This window comes from Barbus barbus, assembly GCF_936440315.1.
Source record: "Barbus barbus genome assembly, chromosome: 23".
In the NCBI taxonomy this organism is placed as follows: domain Eukaryota; kingdom Metazoa; phylum Chordata; class Actinopteri; order Cypriniformes; family Cyprinidae; genus Barbus; species Barbus barbus.
In genome coordinates, this window is record NC_136751.1 from 19,984,848 (window position 1) to 20,002,842 (window position 17,995).

The following is a 17,995-nucleotide window of genomic DNA, read 5'->3' on the forward strand; positions in this document are numbered from 1 at the left end:
GTGAGTGCCTCTTAAAACCTGTTGGTTAGTAAGAGAAAAAATTTCAGCTTAAGGACCTCTCAAAGCAGAGAAGAATGGACAGAGCATTTACGGATTGCAAGTGCATAGTTTGTGTTTTACAACTGTAATGAGATGTATAGAAAACAGTTTCTAACTAAGCAGAACATAAAAGGGGAAAGAATCTTTTTGGTGGGAAACTATTTAATAAAAGGCCCTTTTTTATTTAAGCACATTTAACAAGTCAATAGGTTTTACAACCTTGAGAAGTACAGGTTACGCTCTAGAAGCTGTAAGGACGAATCAGTTTTTTACCTCCATAAAGTCTTTATCCTTTTCAAGTACATTTATAATGTTCAAACAAAACTGACATCACCGAGGAAGTTGTCTCAAAACGGGGAGATACAATGCTGTTGATATTCAAGTCATGAAACAGTCATCATCATATTCAAGTACCAGAAGAGCCAGGGTCAATCGCTGCGCAGTGATTTCACCCCCGACACAAACCATAAAGCACACAATGGTGCGGCAAAAAGTGTAAGGAAACGGCCTTCGTTCCCCGCGAAAGAACAGGCGCGCTCTGAGAATTTGCCAATGCACTTCACACGAACAGCGGGGAGGGAAGGAAAGCGAGAGGGAATAATTTTTGCCATTCTTTATTTGGACTTAAACTGCGAGCTGTACTGTGAGAGAGGATTCGGGCCTTGCTTGGCTTCCACATAAAGATGAGCTATTTGAAAATAGATAAATAAAATAGACGTCTCCTGTGTGCTTTGATTGCTGTTTGATCTCTACATTAGGAAGAGCGACACTGCAGTCACGAGCATAGTCAACAGCATACCTCCTAAGAGGGATATGGGGCTTTAAAGATTTCTTTAAAGGGATAGTTCACCCTAAAACAAATATCCTGCCATCTTCAAGCCTTTGGAACACAATAGTGTAGATATTTTGCAAAATGTTTTTTTCATGCAACAAAAGACCCCATTACATTTCTTTTTTATGGACAATAACAGGTATAAACCTTCTTTAAAATATATATTGTTATGTGTGGTGTTTGTAAGCCCTCTGATATACTGCTCCTATACATCAGATATTAGATATACCAAAAATCCTAAACAAATATGAAATGTTTTGAATAGATATTGTAATTTTGAATGAATATGGAGCTTTCCTTAAAGGTATAGTTCACCTGAAAGCAAACAGTCTGCCATCCTCATCTTTTTGTTCAAAAGTAAAAGCAAAAGTAGATATTTAGAAAAAGTCTCAGTGTTGTTGTTATTCTTTGTCCATACAATAAAAGTCAGGTCCAGAGTTGTTTTGGATACCATTAGCTTTTATTATATGGACAGAAACAGTCTTCAAAAGAAACAGTCTTTGTATTTACATTTTTGTGTGCGAGTGTAAGCCTTATATCTTTATAATATACCTTTCTTTCTGGGGACGTCGTGGCCTAATGGTTAGAGATTCGGACTCGTAATCCAAAGGTTGCGGGTTCGAGTCTCGGGCCGGCGGGGATTGTAGGTGGGGGGAGTGAATGTACAGCGCTCTCTCCACCCTCAATACCACGACTGAGGTGCCCTTGAGCAAGGCACCGAACCCCCAACTGCTCCCCGGGCGCCGCAGCATAAATGGCTGTCCACTGCTCCGGGTGTGTGTTCACGGTGTGTGTGTGTGTTCACTGCTGTGTGTGTGCGCACGTTGGATGGGTTAAATGCAGAGCACGAATTCCGAGTATGGGTCACCATATTTGGCAGTATGTCACTTCACTTCTTATACATCAGATATTAGGCATACCAACAAATCCTGCACAAATATAAAGTGGTGATATCAGGTAAATCGACATTTTGAATGGGTCTGAAAATAAAGCCTGGTTATAATATGGACATATTTGCGGATTACTTCCCAAATGCAACATTAACCAAAGAGGAATACAGAAAGTGTCGTTACATTCAAAATCTAATAAAATAAACGTGGTACAAAACGTAATCCCACATGCATTGAATAAAATAAGTAGCAGACAATCTGTCTATCTGTTGATGCTATTAGTATAATGCTCCCTCGTGTCTAATGACCCGTGTGCTGGCAGAACGTGCATGTTTGTAATGTGTAAAGTGTAGCGTGTACGAGTCCAACCAGCCGTTGAATAGAGTGAGATCCGCATGTCTTTAACCCATCTTCTCTGAATAACTGTGAGGCTTGCCCCAGGGTGAAACACCCCTCGGGGTGTGGGCCTCCCAAACACATTGAAAAAAAAAAATCACACCGTCTCTTTTTACACTGCCTCTAGGTCTGTTTTCACACTTATCTCTGTAGCTGTTCCTTTGTAGGACCACATGGGTTCTGGTATTCTTCTTACTGCATTAGAAGAGGCTCTTTATACAATCAATAATTAACAATGTGCACATAGTAAATAGGGTAAATAGAGAGGGAGCTCAACATAGGCCTGGGCATGACAGGGGGAAATTCAAGGATGCATTACAGTGAAAGACAGCTCCCTAGAGAGGCAAAACAGCATTTAAACTTCTATGACTTATAACTAAAGCCAAACGTAAAACTTAAGTGAAGCCTCTGAGCACTGATAATTGCAGTCTGATAATTACAAAATCATTATAATATTTTTTCTCAAAAGGATAGTGGCCTACAAATGCACGTTTTAAAAATTTAATTGCAAACAGACGTCATACATACTAATGTTTTGTACTTAGAGAACAAAAGGCAATATTTACCATTTATTACCCACTGCAATTAAAACATTAGACTGATATATGTGTTCTAGAATATTTCCGCATTTGTTGTTGAATTTATTAGCTTATAGTAATAAAGATAAAGCGCAATGAACATAACATCAAGCAGATAAATAAAATGAATGACATGCAAATATGCCACCACAAACAGAACCGCAATGAGGGGCGCTGCAGAATAACAAAATTACCACTAAAAGAGTGAATACAGATCTGTAGAAAATGAATGACACGCTGAAATAACCTCTTTGCTCTCCATTCTGTTAGCAGAGCTTTCCATTGATTAAAAAGAGGTAGAATAAAGGCCCGTACTGGCTTCCATATGGCCCAGAAGCCCTAAGGGTACAGGCGAGCTCATCAGGCCCCAGCTCCCTTTCCTCTCACTGGGACCCCAGCTGGTGAAGAGCCCCCCATTTAAAGCTCCTTCACCGCCATCAACCATAATGGAGCTTGGCTGGGCCTCAACCGCTTACCTCTGTAATTAACAGCACCAATGCCACCACAATTACAGCCCCAGATTCCACTCTCGGCCAGAATTAGGGACTGAGCTAATAGCTTGGAGGTAGGACACGCGGCCTCCTCTTGCCTCCGGGATATAAGGCTACAATAAGAGCCTGGAATAAAAAAAACGAGGTCTGATTTTGCAGACAGTCGTGTATGATGATAACCCTGTAATTAGCTTACACAAAGCTCACGGTGTAATGGCAAAACACGGTATTCAAATCAAGGGCCAAATTTTAAGCATATGATGCAGGAGAGGGTTATGAACACGATTACAGGCGGAGAAAACTGATGTGTTTTTAAAGCACACAACAGAGTGTTGAATACATCACATTTGAATTAGAATACATAAATATGCTACAATTCAAATGACTCATTATTAATTTCTCATGAATTTGAGTCATAAGCACTCTCTAGAGTCTAGACAAATCACAATGATGGCATCAAAGTTTGGCCTTGGTCAGTAATGACAGGCTTGTCATTGAGACAAGGGTGCATTTTGTACAGAATGTGAATATAAAAACCAGGCAAAGCGGAAATTCTAATGAACAGGGCTTGTGACTGAAGTGTAGCTGCATTTGCAAAATAAAAGAAATGGCACATTTCATTTCGCATTTAAAAACAAGCCACTTGATACTTCTGAATTGCTACTGTTGCACAACAGGCACTCACTAATGCAGACTGTGCATTTGGATGGTGTAAGTGTACCAAGAACAAATCAGAACAATTGTTTTTTATTTGTTTTAAAAGAAAAATCTTTGTCATGTCCCCTGCCTTACCAAAAGCTTTGGTTTTTACAAAATGTTTAGTAATATCACCATTGTAATGTTTTATTAAACATTATGGTATTTTAGAACTTAAATAGTTCCACTTAAATTCAATTTAATGTAAAAAAGATGTATGCATATAAATTATCCTGATTCTTATTAAAGTTAATATAACTAAATAGTTAAACAAAATTAAAATAAAAATATAATAATTTTTTTTTTTAAATATAATAAAAACTTTAAACTTCAATAAAATTAACAATATGAATAAAAATAATTCAAATGTGTCTTTTCTCCAATAAAATAATACATACATACATAAATGAAAATAACTGAAGGTTATTTAAAGATAATTAATTTAAATCTAAAACAGCCCTACCTTTACTTGAGACTGTGATGTTCTCCACTGTTCAGGCCCATAGCGGCTAAACTCTTGCTGTGCCCATGGGCGGCATTTTAGGTGGCATGCGTCACAAAAGGCTGTTCCCCGTCCATCCACTTCACTATCTATCTTGAAGAGCCATCGCTGGACTTCCATGTGTTCTGTCATCAGCCGGGCCAGACCTTCATGAAGCTGGAAGACAGACATATGAATCCCATCTTTTTCTACATCATCAAATGTAAGTTTCACATGATGTGTTTAAACAGATGTCTGGCACACAGACCTGCTGCAGGGTGTATATATCCCACTTTCCTGGAGGCATGTCGACCCCTGCGCTACTGAAGATCCTTCTTCCCCCAGATTTAGTGCTGTATAGCTGGGTTACCGCAGGCTCTGTGCACAAAAGTGGAACTTCGAGCTCATCTGCCACAGCCAGGTCATCAATATAGGTGACACCGCCAATCATGTAGGCCTGTTTCCCCTGGATCAAATTCTTGATGCGCTGTAGCGTTCGAGGACTGTACTTCAGGAGCGAAGCTAGACACATATTCCGGTTCTGAAAGAGGAATATAATACACTGCGAGTTAATGGTCAATTTGAAGAGCACAAAAGCTGCAGAATTGATCCTGTTGTTATGTTGCATAACATAATATGCTCTAATAAAGAAAATACATAACAGAAATACATTTTTATTATGTATATCCCCCCCCCCCCCAAAGGTGAAATCTCAGCGGTCTTTGTGTACATAAATAACTGTCCTTTCCACTCCAGCTCTAAGGTCTTACCCCTCCCTTTGTCTATGGGTGTAATTTATGAACGTGTGCAAACACATTGGGCCCATTATATGCAGCCGGAGGGGTCATGACCTCTCCTGTACTCCAACACGTTAAATTGATAAAGGAGAGTCAGGGGAGGGTCGTACACCTCTGCAGCCTCTTGTCTTTACTATGTGCTTAGTGATGGGCTCTGTGGGGAAAGCACTAATTACTCCACATCTGTATGTTTGATCCAAGCAGAATTGTCCCGTCTGTCATTGGCACGCCACGCTGGCAGCAACGGCTAACAGAGATTTATCCTGCTGACACGTCTGGCAGAGTTTACACACAGAGAGGAATCGACAGGGAAGAGGCAGCGCGTGCCGCTTGTACGCTATGCGGCAATAAATAACAGAGGCGCGTTGCTTGCATGTGCAGTCAATTAGGCCTACAATAATAGAAGAAACAAATCTGCATATAGTGTAAAAAAAAACTCTTCCTTCTTTGCAAAATATATATTTTCAAGAATAGTTTACATTTGTGTTAACAATTTTTCTATTAACCACTTGAATTGGGGTTTTAAGGTAACTGTTTATTTTAATGTATTAATTTAACATCTGTTTCAGGTTTATAAATCTAACAATGAGTAGAAAAAGATACTCTAGTAAATATTACAAATAAGCATCATAAATAATAAGTAAATATTACACATTTTTTAAAAAGTAAATATTTTTATAAATGATTTAGATTTTTATCAGTTATTTATATTAAAGCCAATTATTTAATTCTGCATACATTTTGCATTTATAATAGCATGAGTAATATTTGTCTGATCAATAATAAGGCTTTACACATAAAAATATATAGTATTAGTATAATAAATATATACTGTAGCAATATTAGAATCATTATAGTTTGGTCCCTGATATCAAAAAGTGTATATGTGACCCTGGACCACAAAACCAGTCATAAGGGTCAATTTTGTATTCATCGTCTGAAAGCTGAATAAATAAGCTGTATGGTTTGTTAGGATAGGACAATATTTGGTCGAGATACAACTATTTGAAAATCTGGAATCTGAGGCTGCAAAAAAATCGAAATATTGAGAAAATCACCTTTAAAGTTGTCCAAATGAAGTTCTTAGAAATGCATAGTACTAATCAAAGATTTATGATATATATATATATATATATATATATATATATATATATATATATATATATATATATATATACGATTGGAAATTTACAAAATATCTTCATGGAACATGATCTTTACTTAATGTCCTAATGATTTTTGGCATAAAAGAAAAATCAATAATTTTGACCCACGCAGTGTATTTTTAGCTATTGCTACAAATATACCCATGCTACTTATGACTGGTTTTGTGGTCCAGGGTCACATATACTGACAATGTTTATGTTTAGTTTTGAACACTATCAAAACAATATTTATCTTCTTTGCATTTCTCCTCTTCCCTAGCTTGCTTCCTAATCTAACTGTCTAATAAACTTAGCATTGTATATTACGAATATTGTTGCTCTGTGACATTTGCTTTTGTTCCTCTTTTGTAAGTGGTTATGGATTTCTGCTAAATGAGTAAATGTAAAAGTACAGATCCTTGCACTGAAACCGAATCAATTATGGCAGGTCTGCACAGAGTGGTAAATACATAGGTCACCTCTGTCGCCCTCTACAGGTGAGAAATAAATCAAATTCTTCTATGAAAATTGTTAACAAATTCATGTGCACCACTATATTTCAGAAATCACTTTGAGGGGAGACAAAAGGTATCGACATCTACTATAGGTGTGTGTGAATGTGGTGCACCATACAGAAAAATACTCCAGTGCTTCTGGCATGAGGATAGTGAAGCGTTTGGCACAGTGGGACTCAGGCGCAGAAGCGTCACCCAGCTCAATGGCTGTCTGCAGGCCCAGCAGGCGAGTGTAGTACTGGAGAACATCCTCACCCAGGCGCACCGGAGACACATAGATGACCTCGACGTTCTCATCTATATGTAACACAAATATTACTATGTTTGCTTTCATGTGTCTGCTGTCAATCCAATTTGATCATGTCATGGTTCACACCCTCACCTCTGATATCACACAGTCGGCCCATCTGGGTATTCTGGAGAACATCAAATCCCCTGAGACTGAGCCGCTGATGTTGGGAATATCCTATTGAACAAATCAAGATGATTTGAAATGAGATTGAAATATTTTAACAATCAATTCAAGACTTTATTCAAAGTCAGGAAACCTCAAAAAGACTGCTATAAACTAATCTCTATAATGAAATGATTAAATGCATGCAAACTAACAGAGCGAGGCAATAAAAACAATAGGGTTCAACTTCTTAATTGTCTGAGCTCACACAGGCCTCTCCTCAGCCACCCCCAGTGCAAAAATCACACTCCATCTGCTGGTGTTTACAATTCACACTCATCATCATCCCCAATAGCCAGCGCAGGTCTCAATGACAAGTTTTCGGGAAATCAATTTTCTGCAGGTGCACCCAAATACATGTTATTTTTTCCCTTTAAAATATTATGTGACCAGAAGCCATCATAACAGATGGAAAGGAATTACCTAATGATGGGACGTGGATGATCGTCCTTTTGGTGGAGGTGATGTGTTTCCAGTTGGCTGCCAGACTCTGTGAATCACAGACAGCAGAGAATAAAAGAGAGTAAAAGTGATCGGTGACAGACAGCACCCAGCAGCACATGGATTTATCATGTTGTCGGCCCACCGATGGCAGCAAAGGGAGGAAATTATGCTTGTCTTTCTCCCTGGGTCTCATGGAGACAAACCAAGCATAAATCACATTAATTAAATCAGCTAAGTGCATACTTAGAAACATCTTCCCTCTATTAATTCAATTAGCAGGCTACATGAAGCTTTCTGCCAGGGGAAGATTAAGGCTTAATTAAAAGGATGTGAGTGTTTAAAGGGTGGAAACATACACAAGCTTGTGTCTGCTCTCACAGTGAGTGACGGTGAGGATAAATGAACATGTGGGCACTAATTAAGAGACATGCTAGTTTCATAAAGATGTTACAGGAATGACAGCACAGATGAAACATCTGTTCTGACAAATAGAAACTTAATCTAAACGTGAGCCTGTGCTGTCACAATCACTCTTTGTATGAGCACCTCTGCATTGAAAGTTCAATTCTTTCCTGGGCTATATTGATAAATATATGCACTATATAGGTGTGGTTTCACAGTTTTTTGTTAAACAGACTGATTTTATACAACATCTCATGAGCGGAACAACTGTACTTTCTAATGCAACGGATTCATAATCTGCCATTCAAAAGATATGACCAAAGTTACTGTAGTAAAGACCTGGTCATTCCAAAAGAAATCATAATTATAAAGTTTTAAAAAAATCAATCTAAATAACAAGGAGGCAGCATGGTTGTGTGGTTTTATATAACATTTCAAATTAATATACAGTAACAATTTAGACACAATATTGGCAGTTACTTTGTCTGTTTTTGCCACACCAGTCATAATAGTTTCAAGACATCAGTTGAATGAATGATTCAAATACTTATTCATAAAGACAGTTTCAAATTAATCGGCATTTTTGAAAGAATCAATCTTTGACTCACAAATATTAGCAGTGTTTCATTCCTGAGTGAATATTTGTTTTAAAAATAATTTTAAAACAACATAGTGCCTTTGAATCCCAACTTGAGGACCTTTCCCAATCCCACCCACCTCTCGCTCTCTCCCACTTCGCTTCCTGTCTACTCTACACTATCCTATCTTAATAAAGGTAAAATGCCAAAAAAAAAACGAATCTGTTGAGTGAAGGATTCACTAATAAAGACAATTGTTTCTTTCCTGAATGAACACAAATTGGTTGAAAAAATAATTTAATGACTCACTAATGAAGACCGAATATGCCTACTTCCCTACTACATAGTAGATGAAAAGCAGTGTGTGAAAAGAGTAGTATATCCAAAATGACTATATAAATGTAGACAAATAGTACCAAAATAACCTATTTTTCCACCAAGGCTCTGAAGTGATCCAGTGAACACTTTACTATCCTCAAGGCCATGGGAGAGGAGTTGTGAATGGCAAAGAAATGACTCAACATAACAGATGTGGTATAAGTTATGCACACATTCTTACTATATAGAACGTATTTTTCACGTCACGAAGTTTGTTCCTCATCAGTTATAGTATCTAATGTATAGACTGACAGTCTGGAATGCACACAATGAAAGTTAAAATAATGAAAAGTTAAACTTTTAACAGTCAATGCTCTTGGAACGCTGCTCAACAAATAAGATTCAAGGACCAGAACTAACTGTTATATAAATGTGTATTTTATTCACCTCTGCCCTGATGCGGTAGTTTTCCAGTTGGCGGATACGTGAGGCCTGTAGACTCTTCTTCAAATGGCCCAGTTTGGCACGTTTCAGCAGAGACATGGCAATAACTTGTGCCGCCCATTTGGGCCTGAGTTGGAGCAGGTAGGCGGTACGGGCAGAGTAACGCCTCCAGCAGGTCTGGATGCACACAGCCGCTACCTGATGCCCCTCAATGCCTTTGTAGCACTGGCCAGGCTGACACATCAGGTCCCATACCTCATCTCTGTTCTCCAGCACCGAGAGCAGCTTCTCCACATGGGCGCGCCGGCCCCTACCGTCTCTCCAGTCGAGTTTACCGCTCTGCGCACACGTTGCCAGACGCTCCCCACACACCCGCGCCAGTGGCACCACAAAGTCCAATAGCATCCGCTGCAGCTGGTCCAAAGGCTCTACCATTGCACCCCAGTAGAGACAGTATTGCTTTTTAAACCTACAGTAGTCAGGATCTTCTGGGTCAATCTGACCCTCAGCTATGGTGAAAGGATATTTGCTGACAGCAGCTGGCACTGGAATGCTCTAAGAAGAGAGAAATACATATTATAATAAAGGCAAAAGGCTGTTGCAATCATTTATTTTTATGTTATTATGCTGTTTATTTTTCTATTGTGTGTTCCACAAAAGATAAGAGCTCATACAGGTTTGCAATGACATGAGTAGATGATGCCCGAATTTTCATTTTTCGGTAACTATCCCCTTAAAAAAAAAAGTGTCATACCCTCCATTTTTTCCTTGTAAACCGTTTTAGTAATATAAATAAACAAACAATAAAGTTTACTTAAAGCGAATAAGAAGTATAAAAGCTTTTATTTTTTTGCAATAAGTCATAAATACAAAAGACCACTATTTCAAATCATTACCTGTATCTGCCCTAAAGCTATTCCTGACACATTTTACATTACATCAGGGGTAAAAGTTCACTTTACACAGAAAAAGAAAATTGATTATCAGTCAATTCTAAAACTCTCGTGACCAGATTATTACTAACAGAAAACAGACTGTCCAAATCATCCAAAATGTTACCTCAGCAAGCAGAACACACTATATATCCTTATACATAACTTTATGTATGTCAGTATAAATAAATAATACCTGCAGGTTAAGTGGAGTGAGTCGGGCAATCCCATGATTCAGCACTCGATTGTCAGTGCTTGCAGAAGCAGCTGAAGGAGGGGGAGTGTGTATGGTCCTGGATGCTGGACTCTCGGTTCCAGATCTTCCAAGAGCCATTTCATCTCTGCTCACATCCATCTCCAGGTCTGAAGCCCTTTCTGACTCATCTATAATCATATAAGAAGTACGTACCACAGTCAAAGACTGTACAATATACCAATATAAGAAAACAATATATGTAATATTTGTCTAATTATTTGATTGACATTTTCTATCAGAAGTGCACCATTTTAGACTACATTAATGATTATTTATGATATATTTTAAAAAGTACTAAATACAGGTTATGCCTGACACTTAAAAAATCATAGACAGCATAAAATTATCTGCTGAAAATGAAGAGTTAATTGAACAAAAAAGCAATACTTGAGGCTTCTTTCCATATTAATTCAGTTTATTCCCTCTACATATGTAGATTGTTGGGATTCAATTCACAGCAAAAAGCTGAATTTTTGGATACATACAAATTGACTTTCTAACTTAAAATGTAGGCCGCAAGTGTGTAATGACATTGTGGAAATAGACTGACCTGTCTTACTTTGGCCCCTGTCCTCTCTCTGGAGCACATGGACAGCTTTGGGCTGTACTGGGGTTTGCACTGAAGAGAGGTTAGCTGCTGAGGGTAGCAGCCCTGAAATACAAAAAACAAAAAATGTCTTATTACAATCTGCAGAGAGGATCTGTCACAAAATTACAACATATTAGTCATGAACACAAAAAGAGGGCACAAACAAACAAATGAATCTATGCAAACATATGCATTTACAGTACACTACAGTTTAAAAAGTTCGGGTTCAGCAATTTTGGGGGGGGGGGGGGGGGTGAATGAATACTTTTTCAGCAAAATAACATTAAGTGAAAGTAAACACATTCATAAGGTTACAAAATATTTCTGTTGTGGTTCCTTTCAGTTCATCAAAGAATCATAAAGAAAACGTGTCACAATTTCCACAAAAATATTAAGCAGCATAACTGTTTTATCACTGAAAATATTAAGAAATATCTCGAGCACCAAATCAGAATATTCAAATGATTTCTGAAGGATCATGTGACACTGAAGACTGGATTAATGACTGCTGAAAATTGCCATTACAGGAATTAATAATTAAAATGTATTAAAATAGAAGACAGCTATTTTACATTTTAATAATATTTCACAATGCTACTGTTTTTACTGTATTTTTTATTTTAAAAAATTCAGCCTTGGTGTACACAAGAGTGTCAAAAACATTCAACAATCTTATAGACTCAAAACTCTTGAACAGTAATGTATATAACGCATAAAGAAATACTGTATCAGCTGTAAAAAAAAAAAAAAAAAAAAAAAAAAAAAAAAAAAAGAGGCTAATACCTGCATTCATGTCTCTACATTCGGGTGGTGGTTTGGGGTGTAGGTGTTTAGGCAGACCTTCACGTGCTGCAGCGAAACTCGAAGTGGGGCCAGTGACAAATCTTTGAGTCCCAACCTAGTAAAACCATGGCAAACAAATGTTGTTTTCATTACATAAATGCACACTATACTCTTTCTAACCACTATGGTTCAACTAGCCGGAATATAGTTGTTTTGAAGAGCTGCTTCACCCAGAATTAAAATGTTGTCATTTAATTCACAGTACTTCACTTCATACTTTTAATTCATAATTTTAGATTCACATTGACTGTAGTATTGAAATTTCATTTGAGTATTTTAAATATGTGCATATTCAAGTTTGACGTGAAAGAGCACGGTCACCATCTGCTTTCATCAACAAGGAAAATGTTATTTTCATTTTTGGGAGAACTATCCCTTTAAGCTTGACCTTAGTAATGGGCCATTCTTAAAAAGGCAATAAAACATTGTCCAAACATGGAGGAATTACTGAGCCCCGAATGATAGCTCTGTGGTCAAAGGTCAGAGGTATTGAAAGTGACAGAACAAAGGGTATTAACCTACTGCCCCGTCTCACTGGGCCAAAAAGACCTGCCTGCAGGCTCTAAAGCCACCATTTACCCTATACTAGAAGAAGAGAGAGAGGGAATATACTTCGCTCAATAACTTGCTCACGGAGAATGCTATTAGCTTCGGGTCACTGATCAGATTTTTCCCTCCAAACAAAACTTTGTTGTAAAAGGCTGGGAGACGTCTATCCATTAATCAGGCTGGTGGCAGCTTGTAGATGTCAAGAAATATGGTTTCTCTTTCTCTCGGTTCCGTTGGCTCTAGCGAATCACAAGTGCATGCACATTTGCAAGAGAGAGCGCAGTGATGTTGTGTGATTACAACCAACAGATTTTCCGCATTCATTAAAACAAAGCTGGAGCTAAAATACAGGCAGTTAATGACATTGTAAACTGGCCAATAAGCCCCCTTCCCTGAAGCAATCAATCACATGCTGGCAATGCTTTCTGGATACTTTGAGCATGGCTCGGTTTATTTGTCTCGCACCTTCTCTCAAGTGAACAGCTGCTTGAAATCTTCTAGAATTAAATTCCATCAGAGCAATGCCTAAAATGCTCATACCACCTCATTATCATATAATAGTTCATAAATTGAATCAAAGTCGTGCTCCACATTCCACAATAAAAAGGATGTATTGCAATAATTAGGACTTTTATGGTAGTCATATAGCAACTAATATAATTCATCATTAATTTTTACAATCATTTTGATAAAAACAAGCACCAAAAAGCCCAATAAAAACATGTTATCTACAGAAAATTTATAGCCGATTAAAAGCAAGATGGCTACATCACAAGCTAAACTTTTTTGGTGCAGATAAACGCAACGAGCAGGATGTGCATTAATCATAGCAAACAAAACAGCATCAAAGAACGAGGTCGGTCATTTCCTCAGTGCATATAAACATATAATGGAGAGCACACTGCAAATTTCTCAAGTTGTGGGCACATGCCAGACAGAGCCCTTCTGTACTCTCCTCATCCTGCTGTTCCGGATTCTCCCCCTGATGTTCTCTGGCCTGTCTGTTGTCACACCACTGAGCTCCCTGACAAACCAAGAGCATTGGCCAGGTGTTTGGAGAGGTCTGGAGGCTCGCAGCTGTTTAAGTGGTACGTTGGGACAAAGAAAAAAACAGTGGGAGCTCCTTCGGAGACTCAGCAGAGAACTAGCCGACAGCACAGAGGTATTGACGCAGCAGGCAGAGTGCCAGCGAGTGCCAGTTGGATAAGCCACGGCTGTCTTATTGGCATGCGGAAACAGGTACCAGTGCCTGTCCTGAGACAGCTGTAAAGCAGCAGCCCATGCAACTGCAATCAGGCGGTGGCCGTCCTCCGAAGAATGCTGATGTGCCGCAATCTGCGTCTGTCTGCTTTCGGCAGCCAAGTCTCATACCTTCTTCTCAACAACATGACAGCCTCCTCACGAGTGACAGGCAGAGGATGCAGGAGATAGAGGAAGAACCGCAGCGGAAAGCAGAAGGGGGAGAAACAGAGCACCCAAACCAATGGTGACCTTTAGAAAGATTAATTTGTTTACCAACAGACAGATTTAGCTGTCACTGCCAAACCAGGTGACCTTCAAATCCGCATCTCCTGTTTGAAAGCAAAGTGACTGGAGTCATCTATTATTACACGCCAGTCACGTCATTTCTTTTCATGAGGTTCATGTGACAGACGCTGGCTTTAAGGCAACAGTCAGAGCTGGCCACCATATAATCAACACTATCAATAGGCCTTAATCATAAATGCTGCTGGATTCTAATGCAGCCACACATGTAAAATAAAAAACAAGTACAATATAGTATTAGAGGGACAATTCACGCACACAAAAAATACAATTCTGTCATTATTTACTCACACTCATGTCGTTCCAAACCTGTGTGACTTTATTTCTTCTGTGGAACAGAAGAAGATATTTTGAAGATATTTTGAGAAATGTCTCATACTATCGTTTGGTAAACAACATTCTTCAAAATATTTTCTTTGTGTTCTGCAGAAGAAATAAAATCATACAAGTTTGGATGGAATAACATGAGGGTGAGTATATGATGACAAAATAATAATAGAAAGAAATAAAATAAGATCTTTCAGCAACTCACACTGACCCCAGTTCTCTTGTGCAGGTGAGGAAGCTGAATCCCATAATTTTGTTGCACAATCTCCTTGTTCTTTGGGTGGAAAGGGTTATTTAGCAGACGCATGATAAATGCTGACTTGTGCTGTTGGGGAGACAGAGCCATAGATTATAGAACAGGGCTGTCCAAACTCGGTCCTGGAGGGCCGGTGTCCTGCAGAGTTTAGCTCCAACCCTAATTAAACACACCTGAAGCAGCTAATCAAGCTCTTACTAGGCATACTAGAAACTTCCATACAGGTGTGTTGAGGCAAGTTGGAGCTAAACTCTGCAGGACACCGGCCCTCCAGGACTGAGTTTGGACAGCCCTGTTATAGAATAAAGACTTTTCTTGTCTTAACAAATGTTATAAGTGTAAATAAGGAAACCTTTTCCCCTGGTGATGGACCGGGAATCTGGCATCTCAGATGATGTGCATTTGGTATTGTCTCATATGGTGGCTGCCTACAAAAATATTATAAAAATATGTTAGTGGTAATGTGATGTTGTTTTTTGTTTTTCATTTCAATGTTAAGTTTTGAAATTTTCTTGTATGCATTTGTCATTTTTGTTTAATTTATTTATTTTTAAAATGTGTATATGTAGTATTTATTATGTTTTAGCCTTTAGTTTTGGATCTGTTTTTAATCAATTGATTGCTTCTGTTGTCCTCATTTGTAAGTCGCTTTGGATAAAAGCATCTGCTAAACTCCACTGCTGGTTATACTCTGTATAATTGTGTATGTGACAAATAAAAAAATCTTGAATCTAAATGACTAAATATAAATATATAATCCAGTTGAGTTTTTTTTTTTTTTTTTTGTAAATACCATTTAACAAGCTTGGCGGGGACAGGCTTCTTTTCAGGCTCTTCAATACAGGGCAGAGTCAAAAACTGATTATTAATGGTTTTCAGATGATCCTCTGCATGCCTCTGTAATTCAATAAACAAATATTTACAAGCATCATTCTTCCATGCCCCACATTTCATATATTTGCACTGCATGAATCTTACAAGTCAGGGACTGCAAGACGAGACGACTTATTTAGATGATTAAGATGTAGTAAGATAATTAGTTATATACATATATATATATATATGTGTGTGTGTGTGTGTGTGTGAGTATGTGTGTATATACTGTATATCTGTTTTTTAATATAAAAGTAAGATAATTATATATATATATATATATATATATATATATATATATATATATATATACAGGGCTTGACATTAAGCATTCTCATGTGGTTGTCCTTTGGACAAGTAAATTTGTCATTTACTTGTCCAAGCATAAAAGTTACTTGCCCGGAGAGAGAATTTGTTTTTTGTTTTTTTAATTGAATTATAATTATAATTATTTAACACATTTAGTTTATTTAGTTTATTTCGTTTTAAATAAAATAATAATAAAAAAAAGTGTGATAATACTGTTGTATTTTAAAATAAAAAGGGAGTATTAATTACAAATACAATTATTTTATTTTAAACTTAATAAAATGCTAATATTTATTTCTTTATATATGAATTTTCAAACTTAATTTTTAAATTTTTTAATTAGAGTTCAGTTTAATCGGACAATTATTATAATAAGACATTTGGGCTGTTACCAAACAAATGAAATCAGTATCAACAAAATTCATCTTTGCAATGTCGAGGAAACACAGAAACTGCATCTGAAGTGGAATATATATATTTACCTGAAGGACATGGAATACTTCAATCTGCAGTTACAAATGAATAAATAATGTTTTGATTCAAAAACTTTGAATACTGATATTTGAAATTATTTAAAAAAAAAATAATACTGTAAATGTGAAATTAAAACCACCAGTAGGTGGCATCAAGTCACTATTAATAAGTGATTCATTGCGACTGAACTGAATCATTTAAACGGTTGATTCATTAAGGAACGCAACACCGTCATGTTATTCAGAGATGCAGAACAGTGCTGTGGCTGTGTTTGGAATTATTTTTGTTGGTGAAACAGAGCAAAAACAGGAAATATGGTGTCTAAAACGTAAGTCTCTTAATGTTAACTTCTTGTTAGTTGAACTGTTATAAAATCACATTTGTAATCATGATGGTTTTTGGATCAAAAAAACAAACAAAAAACGGCGCTCGATCTTCGTGTGAAACTATATGAAATTATATAAATATATACATTTTCTTCTCAAATATCTTTAATTTTCTGATCATTCTTCATGCATGGTAATACTGAATCATGCAGTGAAAGAACGCACGTGAGCTAGTCTATGTATGCCTGCACTCTGTGTGTTTTCATTCTTGCAGTACACTCGATAAAACAACGAATTTATCGCAAACGATATATATAATAACACCCCTATACTATAACAAAGGCTATATCATAAATAAAGGCAGTTTATTTCAGTTTATAGTTCAATATTATTGTTTTTGGTATTGACTTTTTCAAGTTACTTGTCCGATTGTGCAAGTAAATTTCTCTTTCACTTGCCCGACCAAAACATTCACTTGTCCCGGACAAGCGTTAATGTCGCGCCCTGATATATAACGTTATATATATATATATATATATATATATATATATATATATATATATATATATATATGTATAAAATTATCTTACTTTTATATTAAAAAACAGATGTTAAAAAATACAGGCCTACAAAACTTCGAAAAAACGAAGGAAAATAGATTTTGCAATTTTTTTCAACTCTCCACCCCCACAGAAATTTGGTAGTGTATGTTGAGTATTTAATTAATGCAGACCTCAATTATCCAGAACTATTCAAGTCAAGTTGTCATAAAGTTGGCTTTATATACCCTTATTCCATGTTCTGTCCTGCTGATGGCTGCATCCAAAGCTTGAATGTCCAAAACTTCCCCATTCTCTTGCACAGACATTCGAACAAGATTCTTTTTTAGTTGTCTTAAATCATCCTGCACCTAAGACACAATAAAGATCACAAGAAAATAGTTTTACAAACGTAATTATATCATATTCAATTGCATCATGCAACTAGCATAGTTTCAAAATAATTACAGTTGCCGTCAAGGCTTCTTTCATATTATTCTGTACTTGAACACATTACCTGTACTAAAATATGCCCAACTTCGTCCTTATTTTTAAGGACGTCGGCCATTTTTCTACTAAATAATTCACATTTAAGCTTGTTTTTCTAATTGTGCCTTCACGCTTTCTTCCAAGTCTTACATTTTTCCAAACAAAGGTCTGGCTGTAACTATGGCAAC

At 37.1% G+C, this 17,995-nt stretch overlaps 1 protein-coding gene across 1 annotated transcript in view; it reads right to left on the reverse strand.

Annotated features, from left to right (window-relative positions):
• The window catches only part of LOC306842756 (IQ motif-containing protein H-like), a 28,205-nt gene extending 10,222 nt beyond the window's left edge, over positions 1 to 17,983 (reverse strand). The window contains exons 1-14 of the mRNA XM_079373814.1: positions 17,836 to 17,983; positions 17,567 to 17,689; positions 15,591 to 15,694; positions 15,150 to 15,225; positions 14,753 to 14,866; positions 12,061 to 12,175; positions 11,239 to 11,340; positions 10,629 to 10,816; positions 9,504 to 10,055; positions 7,738 to 7,804; positions 7,243 to 7,326; positions 6,979 to 7,157; positions 4,672 to 4,944; positions 4,386 to 4,580 (exon numbers count right to left, since the gene is read on the reverse strand). Of these exons, the coding sequence (XP_079229940.1) occupies positions 4,386 to 4,580; positions 4,672 to 4,944; positions 6,979 to 7,157; positions 7,243 to 7,326; positions 7,738 to 7,804; positions 9,504 to 10,055; positions 10,629 to 10,816; positions 11,239 to 11,340; positions 12,061 to 12,175; positions 14,753 to 14,866; positions 15,150 to 15,225; positions 15,591 to 15,694; positions 17,567 to 17,689; positions 17,836 to 17,886 (2,223 nt within the window). The 5' untranslated portion in view covers positions 17,887 to 17,983. The remainder of the gene's footprint in view (positions 1 to 4,385; positions 4,581 to 4,671; positions 4,945 to 6,978; positions 7,158 to 7,242; positions 7,327 to 7,737; positions 7,805 to 9,503; positions 10,056 to 10,628; positions 10,817 to 11,238; positions 11,341 to 12,060; positions 12,176 to 14,752; positions 14,867 to 15,149; positions 15,226 to 15,590; positions 15,695 to 17,566; positions 17,690 to 17,835) is intronic.
• Positions 17,984 to 17,995: the final 12 nt, after the last annotated feature.